At 41.7% G+C, this 8,719-nt stretch overlaps 1 protein-coding gene across 1 annotated transcript; it reads right to left on the reverse strand.

Annotated features, from left to right (window-relative positions):
* Window positions 1–2,167: 2,167 nt before the first annotated feature.
* On the reverse strand, window positions 2,168–7,265 carry LOC136529888 (uncharacterized). Its single transcript, XM_066522937.1, has 6 exons — window positions 5,967–7,265; window positions 5,776–5,877; window positions 4,462–5,530; window positions 3,842–4,365; window positions 2,922–3,688; window positions 2,168–2,801 (listed from the first exon to the last, which is right to left on the reverse strand). The coding sequence occupies exons 1-6, from the start codon at window positions 6,135–6,137 to the stop codon at window positions 2,168–2,170; spliced, it is 3,267 nt and encodes a 1,088-aa protein (XP_066379034.1). The 5' UTR covers window positions 6,138–7,265.
* Window positions 7,266–8,719: the final 1,454 nt, after the last annotated feature.

An 8,719-nucleotide genomic window follows, 5' to 3' on the forward strand; every position in this document is an offset into this window, starting at 1 on the left:
GACAGGAGACGGTGGGGCTCGACGACGAGGCCGGGCGGGAAGCGGTCGACGGAGGGGGCTCGGGTGCGGGCAGAGACGGGATGCGGCCGGGCAGATGGCGCGGCCGGGCGGGGGTAGAAGACGACGGCGGCGCGGCAGAGACGAGCTCGACGTATGGCCAGGGCGGGGCTGGGGCGACGGAGGCGAGATCGAAGATGGCGGTGGCGGCGGCGATGATCGACGTGTAGATCGAAAGGTAGAAGATGAAACCGTTCGATATATATAGGCCGGGACCCTTTAGTCCCGGCTGGTAACACCAACCGGGACTAAAAACCCTTTAGTGCCGGCTGGTATTACCAGCCGGGACTAAAGGCCCAACCCTTTAGTCCCGGCTCGCCTTACAAGCCGGGACTAAAGGGTTTTTAGTCCCGGTTGGTGTTACTAGCCGGGACTAAAAGTATTTTGGGCGGGCACCGAAATTGCCGCCCACCCTTTAGTCCCGGTTCTTGGTCTGGGCCGGGACTGAAGGCCTGAAAATTTTGGCAACCCGCCAGCGTAATTGGAAAGACCTGGGATTTTGATTTTGTTTAATACTAGGTTAATCAATTAATTCCATAGCAACTTCAATACTTTGCAATATTTATTTTAAAAAATTCTATTGATTAACTAATTATTTATTGTAAATAGGAAAATTTTGTAACCTAAAGTTTTTAATTTCTTTTATGAATATAGAATATAAATGTTACTAATACTAAGTATTTTGTTAATGCAAAAATATATTTGTAACTTAAAATTAATAAAACTAATATTATTCGATAGGAAATTTATTATCACATTATTGTACGTCAATGTTTCAATTTTTTCTCGGTTTTTGACCAAAATTGACAGGAAATTTTTGTTGAACCTATAAAAATAAAGAAAATGTAGTATTTTTTGTTCTATAACTTTTTCAAATGAAAAAATGGTCTATATAAGGATTGTAGATATTGATGATATGAACAAACTTGGTATTCAAAACTTTTCAATTTTAGACAATCTAGGGTTCCGAAAACTAGTTTGTAGGCGTCGAAATTTAAAAATCACAAATTTGAACCGTCCAAACTTTCTCAAATGGAAAGTTGACCAAAACAACAATTGTAGATCTTTTTGAGTTTAACAAACTTGGTATTCAAAACTTTTCAATTCGAAGTCATTTAGAGTCCATAATACTAGAGTCAAAGTGTTGTTTTTTCATTTGACCAAATTTGACTTGGTCAAACTTGCTCAAATGAGACACTAAATGACCTCAGATGAAAAAACTCTGAATACCAAGTTTGATCATCTCAGCAAGATCTACAATTGTTACATAGCTCATTTTCCCATTTGAGAAATTTTTATCAAACACTAGTCACAACTTTCCTTATCTCTTATAGACTTTCTAAAACTATGTCACACACTTGTGAAAATTGAACTACATTTTGTTCAAGCTTTCTCAAATGAAAAAATGGTCTATATAAGGATTGTAGATATTGATGATATGAACAAACTTGGTATTCAAAACTTTTCAATTTTAGACAATCTAGGGTTCCGAAAACTAGTTTGTAGGCGTCGAAATTTAAAAATCACAAATTTGAACCGTCCAAACTTTCTCAAATGGAAAGTTGACCAAAACAACAATTGTAGATCTTTTTGAGTTTAACAAACTTGGTATTCAAAACTTTTCAATTCGAAGTCATTTAGAGTCCATAATACTAGAGTCAAAGTGTTGTTTTTTCATTTGACCAAATTTGACTTGGTCAAACTTGCTCAAATGAGACACTAAATGACCTCAGATGAAAAAACTCTGAATACCTAAGTTTGATCATCTCAGCAAGGATCTACAATTGTTACATAGCTCATTTTCCCATTTGAGAAATTTTTATCAAACACTAGTCACAACTTTCCTTATCTCTTATAGACTTTCTAAAACTATGTCACACACTTGTGAAAATTGAACTACATTTTGTTCAAGCTTTCTCAAATGAAAAAATGGTCTATATAAGGATTGTAGATATTGATGATATGAACAAACTTGGTCAAATGAAAAGTTGACCAAAACAACAATTGTAGATCTCAAATGAAAAAATGGCCTATATAAGGATTGTGAAGTCATAACATATTACATAATATCCGTCTCTAAAACATAATATATTAAACATGCATCGTTGTATCATGCGGGCACAACAGTGAATTTCTTCTTGACGTATGACCCTTGGTTATGATCTTGTCGTAACCATGGAGTGTCTTCATCATTTAACATGATGCTTGGATCTTTCTTCACTATGAAGGGTGGAATTCGGACATTTCTTTCGTAATCTTCTGACATGTCTGACTTGTCTTCAATTCCTACTATATTTATTTTCCCAGAAAGAATTATGTGGCGCTTTGGCTCATTGATCATTGAGTTGATGTCTTCGTTTTTTCCTCTCTTTGATTTTGTAGACATGTCTTTCACATAGAACACCTGACTCACATCGGCAGCAAGGACGAATGGTTCCTCTTTGTATCCAATATTGTTGAGGTCCACTGTTGTCATTCCATACTCTTTGTCGACTGTTACCCCTCCTCCGGTCAGCTTCACCCATTGGCACCGGAACAAAGGGACTTTAAAATTAGGTGCGTAGTCTAGTTCCCATATCTCTTCTATGCGGCCATAATATGTTTGTATATTCCCATTTGGATCTGTGCCATCTATGCGAACACCACTATTTTGATTGGTGCTCCTTTTATCTTGGGCAACTGTGTAAAATGTATTCCCATTTATCTCGTACCCTTGGTACGTGAGGATATGCCACGATGGCTGCCTAGCCAACAAATACAGTTGCTCATCAATATTGTCATCGCCTTGACATTCTTTTCGCAACCAACCACTGAAACTTTCCATGTGCTGACGCCTAATCCAAGCTTCAGTCTTCCCTGGAAACTTGGATCGTAAGAACTCCTTATGTATCTCGATGTACGGATGCACCAATGACGAGTTCTGAAGAACTGTGTAGTGTGCTTTATTGAAATAATCGTCTTCCATGCCGATATATGTTTTCTTCCCTAAAGTTCCTTTACCACTGAGTCTCCCCTCATGTCGTGATTCGGGAACGCCAATCGGGGCAATGTCAGGAATAAAGTCAACACAGAACTCAATGACCTCCTCTGTTCCATAGCCCTGGGCGATGCTTCCTTCAGGCTTAGAACGGACTTTCACATATTTCTTCAAGACTCCCATAAACCTCTCGAAGGGGAACATGTTATGTAAGAACACAGGTCCAAGAATACTAATCTCCTTCACCAAATGAACTAGGATGTGTGTCATGATATTAAAGAAGGATGGAGGGAACACCAACTCAAAGCTGACAAGACATTGAACCACATCATTCTGTAGAGTAGCTAGTTCCACTGGATTGATTGCCTTCTGAGAAATTGCATTGAGAAATGCACATAGCTTCACGGTGGCTAGACGTACATGTGGAGGTAGAATTCCTCTTAAAGCAACTGGAAGCAATTGCGTCATAAGCACGTGGCAGTCGTGGGACTTTAAGTTTAGGAATTTTTTATCTGGCACATTTATTATACCCTTTATATTGGAGGAGAATCCCGATGGGACCTTGATGCTGCTTAGACATTCGAACATGCTGTCCCTCTCTTCTTTGCTAAGCGTGTAGCTAGCAGGACTTAAGTAATGACGTCCATCACCTGTCTTCTCTGGATGAAGGTTGTCTCGTTCTTTCATGCACTGCAAGTCCTGGCGTGCTTCAAGTGAATCCTTTGGCTTCCCGTACACACCCATGAATCCTAACAGGTTCACACAAAGATTCTTTGTCAGGTGCATCACGTCGATTGCGTTGCGGACCTCTAGGACTTGCCAATAGGGTAGCTCCCAAAAGATGGACTTCTTCTTCCACATGGGTGCATGTCCATTAGCATCTTTGGGAACAGATTCACTGCCTTGTCCCTTTCCAAATACTACTTTCACATCCTTGACCATTGCGAGTACATCTTCCCCGGTTCGGTTATGAGGCTTCTTCCGGTGGTCTGGCTTACCTTTAAAATGCTTCCCTTTCTTTCTTACTTGGTGATTCAAAGGAAGGAATCGACGATGGCCAAGGTACATGACCTTTCGACATCTTTTCAAATATATACTGTCAAGGTCATCAAAACAATGTGTGCATGCATTATATCCTTTGTTTGTCTGACCTGAAAGATTACTTAAAGCAGGCCAATCATTGATGGTTACGAACAACATTGCTCGTAGGTCAAAGTGTTCTTGTTTGTACTCATCCCAGACACGTACACCTGGTTTGTTCCATAAAACTAGAAGTTCTTCAACTAATGGCTTCAGATATACATCAATATCGTTGCCAGGTTGCCTCGGACCTTGGATGAGGATCGGCATCATAATGAACTTCCGCTTCATGCATAACCATGGAGGAAGGTTGTAGATACATAGAGTAACTGGCCAAGTGCTATGACTAGTGCTCTGCTGTCCAAAAGGATTCATACCATCTGTACTTAAGGCGAACCTTAAGTTTCTAGCCTCATTTGCAAACTCTGAAAATTCTCTGTCTATCGCTCTCCACTGGGACCCATCAGCTGGGTGTCTCAGCATATTGTCTACCTTACGGTCTTCTTTATACCACCGCAACAACTTTGCGTGGTCTTTATTTCTGAACAAACGTTTTAAGCGTGGTATTATAGGAGCATACCACATAACCTTGGCAGGGATTTTCTTTCTAGGACGTTGTTCACCCTCGACGTCACCAGGATCATCGCGCCTGATCTTATACCGCGATGCTTTACATACCGGGCATTCATCCAAATTCTCGTATTCATTGCCATGGTAGAGGATACAGTCATTAGGACATGCATGTATCTTCTGGATTTTTAATCCCAAAGGGCAGACAACCTTTTTTGCTTCGTACGTAGTGGTGGGCAATTCATTTGGCTTCGGAAGCATCTTCTTTATGAGGTTTAATAAATTCCCAAATGCCTTATCGGATACACCATTCTTTGCCTTCCACTGTAGCAATTCCAGTGTTGTACCCAGCTTTTTTTGCCCCTCTTCGGCCGTCGGGTATAGCAACTTCCTATGATCCTCAAGCATGCGCTCCAACTTAACTTTCTCTTTTTCACTTTCCCATTCTTGTTGTGCATCACGAATGGCATCGCCAAGAGCATCACCGAGATCATCTTCTACCGCTACCTCTTCTTCATCTCCCCCCATTGTAGTATCATCAAAGGCACCATACTGAGCAATAATGTCATCAATGTCTAAATCTTCTCCTTCACCTTCTTCCATCATGACCCCGCTTTCTCCATGCTTAGTCCAACATATATAGTTTGACATGAAACCTGACTTAAGCAAATGTGAATGAAGACTCATTGAGCTTGAATATTCCTTTAAATTCTTACATAGGGCACATGGACAGCATATGAAACCATCCCGCTTATTTGCCTCGGCCACACCTAAGAAATAGTGCAAGCCCTCTATAAAGTCTTGGGAGCGGCGATCGGCATTGTACATCCAATGGCGTGACATAATCTGTATTACACGACAAATTATGAAAACCTTGAACATAATTAAGTATTTTATTACACAACATAAATGACACACACACGGTTGATTAATTAACTAAGCCTGGCTACAACGTAAGCAATCCCAACTATCACTAAACAAACTAAAACTACAATGCACTTCAGTAACATAATTATTTTGTGATCGTACGCAACTAAAACAGACAAATCATTCTTCTGTTGAATATCAATAAGCTTCTCCTGCTGGCTCACTGCCTCATCAGCAGCAGCCGCTACCTCAAGCGCACCCAAATTCTGCACGTATGTAGCATAATCTTCCTCCCAGTACCAACCATCGCATCCATTGCCCTCCCACTGAAATTAAAGCCAAAAAATATTTAGTCAAAAATATTCAAGAAAAGCAGGTCAATTAGCCATAATTATAAAATGCGTAAGAAACTCACATCGCGATCCGGGCACTTGTAGAAAACACGACCCTTGTTGGGTCCCTGTCTCTTGACTCGGTACTCCATCACAATCTTCTGCTTACACTTGCCGCAGATAATGAGAGGGAGTTCTGGCCTCAGTCGTTTCGCAACCGAACGAGAGGCCGAGGATCCGGTAACAGTTGTCATCTACTTTCTATACTTATTTTTGCAAACTAGTGTAAATTTCATATTTTCTAAAATGATATATTTAAACAAAACTAGTACGGATTTCACATGTTTCAATAAATAACCATCCGTACTAGTTGATCTTGCTTACGTGATCAACTCGGCGAGCATTTCTCCACCGGACGGCACCGTACTTGGCCAAGGAAGAGCTCCGATTCTACGAGAAAGGGAACACGGTCTTCCACGACCGTTGCCGCTCTCCCTCATAGAATCAAAGCTCCTCCTTGACGTCCGTTACCGCTCGGCAGAGAACATGCTCGCCGACCTGAACACGATCCGCAAGTTCAACTAGTACGGATTTTCTACATTTTTCTAACCATTTTCTAAGTTTTTCATTTCATGGAAAATTTAATTCTAAAAAATAAAAGGCATGATTTCTAAGTATTTCATTTCATGGAAAAAATAATTCTAAGTGACCTGCTCGATATCGGCGAGCTCGTGGGCGTTTAGGTTGCCGAGGATAGTAACATTTGTAGATGACATTTGTAGGTCTGAAGTTATCAAATATCCATCAAATTATAGCTCAAAAACATGTTTCAATAAATAACCATCCGTACTAGTTGACCTTGCTTACGTGATCATCTCGGCGAGCATTTCTCCACCGGACGGCACCGTACTTGGCCAAGGAAGAGCTCCGATTCTACGAGAAAGGGAACACGGTCTTCCACGACCGTTGCCGCTCTCCCTCGTAGAATCAAAGCTCCTCCTTGACGTCCGTTACCGCTCGGCAGAGAATATGGTCGCCGAGATGAACACGGTCCGCAAGTTCAACTAGTACGGATTTTCTACAATTTTCTAACAATTTTCTAAGTTTTTCATTTCATGGAAAAATTAATTCTAAGATCACGTAAGCCACCGGGGACGAGGATGGCGCGTGCTCCAGCGAGGACGAGCGAGGTGTGATTTTGATGAACTAATTTAACTTTTGTTTATCCAAACATATATGCAAATCATCATGTGATTTTGAGCTAAAAATGACATATAAAATCATAATAAAGTCCAACATATAAAGTTACACATGCATCTACATCGCAAAATGAGATAAGCTACTGATAAAACATAAGAGGATTAAGTTTGTTACCTCCAAAATCGAAGAGCAACACGGAGGGGGAGAGTGCAAGAACAACAGCAAGCTGAAGAATAGAGGCAGTGAGTTTGAATAATGGAATGGCTCGGGCTCGGGGAGGAAGAATTGAGCAGAATTATAGGCCGGGATAATTAGTCCCGGTTAGTGGTCCAAACCGGGACTAAAGATTAATCTTTATTCCCGGGAAATCACCCAAACCGGGACTAAAATCTTTAGTCCCGACTGGTATTACCAACCGGGACCCGGTTGGTAATACCAGCCGGGACTAAAGATCCCTGCCCCGCAGACGACCGTTGGGCAGGGACCTTTAGTCCCGGTTGGTATTACCAACCGGGACTAAAGGGTCCTTTAGTCCCGGGAGCAAAAAAAAATGCCGAGGCTAATACTAAATTGGGACATCGTTCTAAAGTCTGTTCTCTAGTGATACAAGCACTTATGGTTTCACTACTCAGTCAGACTTCTCCTTTTCCACAACTGCCTGCTTCATCCCCTCTCTCTCTCTCTCTCTCTCTTCTTTCTCTAGCGAACGTCGAAGGGCGTGGCCGTGGTGCAGGCGAGGGCCCAGCCAAAGGTGCCATAGACGGCGTGGGCTCAGGCGCGAGCTGGACAAGATTGGGAACTCGCAAAGATGCCGCGCGTGCACATAGGACGCGCGACAAAGTCTTTGGAGGTAGTGCCGGAGTCCGTATTAGATCGTCTTTCTTTTGGTTTCTTCAGGACGACATGTTTGTCGGAAGCACCTCTAGAAAACTAGTTGGTACCCTCCGTTCTTACAAAATTACTAGCAGCTTGTGAAAAAATATTTCCAGTTGTTTGATGAATTGATGTTATCAATCAAGAAACCTCATTTGAACATGATATACTTATAGCTAGGTTGGTCCTTTTAAAAAAATTGAGGACAGCAGGTTCTTTGAAATCAAGCGGGCACATTCGCCTATTGGTAATGATCCTGAAATTTATTAACATACTACTTTTATGGAAGGAAAAAAAAACATTCAATTATTGGTGTCTAGTGTCCAGGCAGAGCAACGTCACACCAACGTGAGCGATGGGTTAGCAAAAGATCACGTCATACTGGGTAAATTCATTTCATTTCAAAGACCTCATCTTCCAAGTCTTGGTTTAATAGTGCTTTATTTTGCTAATATATATAGATAGGTACGTGGTCAGTGCATCCACAACCCTGAACATTAGCCATCATCGGTTGCTAGCGACACACCACATCACAAGCAAAAATAGCAAATAAACAACGACAGAGGAGAGTGAAACCTTGAGAGCAACAATAATGGCGGAGTTTGCTCTTGGGTTGACCAAGACGGCGGTGGAGGGGACTCTGAGCTTGGTCAAGTCGGCTGTAGAGGAGGAGAAGAAGCTGAGGGAGAAGGTACAGAACGACCTGGTGTTCACCACCGGCGAGTTTGAGGTGATATGATGCAGTCCTTTCTCCACGACGCCA

This window comes from Miscanthus floridulus, chromosome 19, assembly GCF_019320115.1.
Source record: "Miscanthus floridulus cultivar M001 chromosome 19, ASM1932011v1, whole genome shotgun sequence".
NCBI classification, from domain to species: domain Eukaryota; kingdom Viridiplantae; phylum Streptophyta; class Magnoliopsida; order Poales; family Poaceae; genus Miscanthus; species Miscanthus floridulus.

What these genes read in the sequence shown, in the direction of transcription:
- LOC136529888 (XM_066522937.1), bottom strand. Translation starts at nt 6,137, where the DNA reads ATGACAACTGTTACCGGATCCTCGGCCTCTCGTTCGGTTGCGAAACGA. An exon ending in ACAAGTGCCCGGATCGCGAT is followed by an intron (nt 5,878 to 5,966) that starts GTGAGTTTCTTA and finishes CTTTAATTTCAG; the next exon opens with TGGGAGGGCAATGGATGCGA. An exon ending in AAGGAGTTCTTACGATCCAA is followed by an intron (nt 2,802 to 2,921) that starts GTTTCCAGGGAA and finishes TTTGTTGGCTAG; the next exon opens with GCAGCCATCGTGGCATATCC.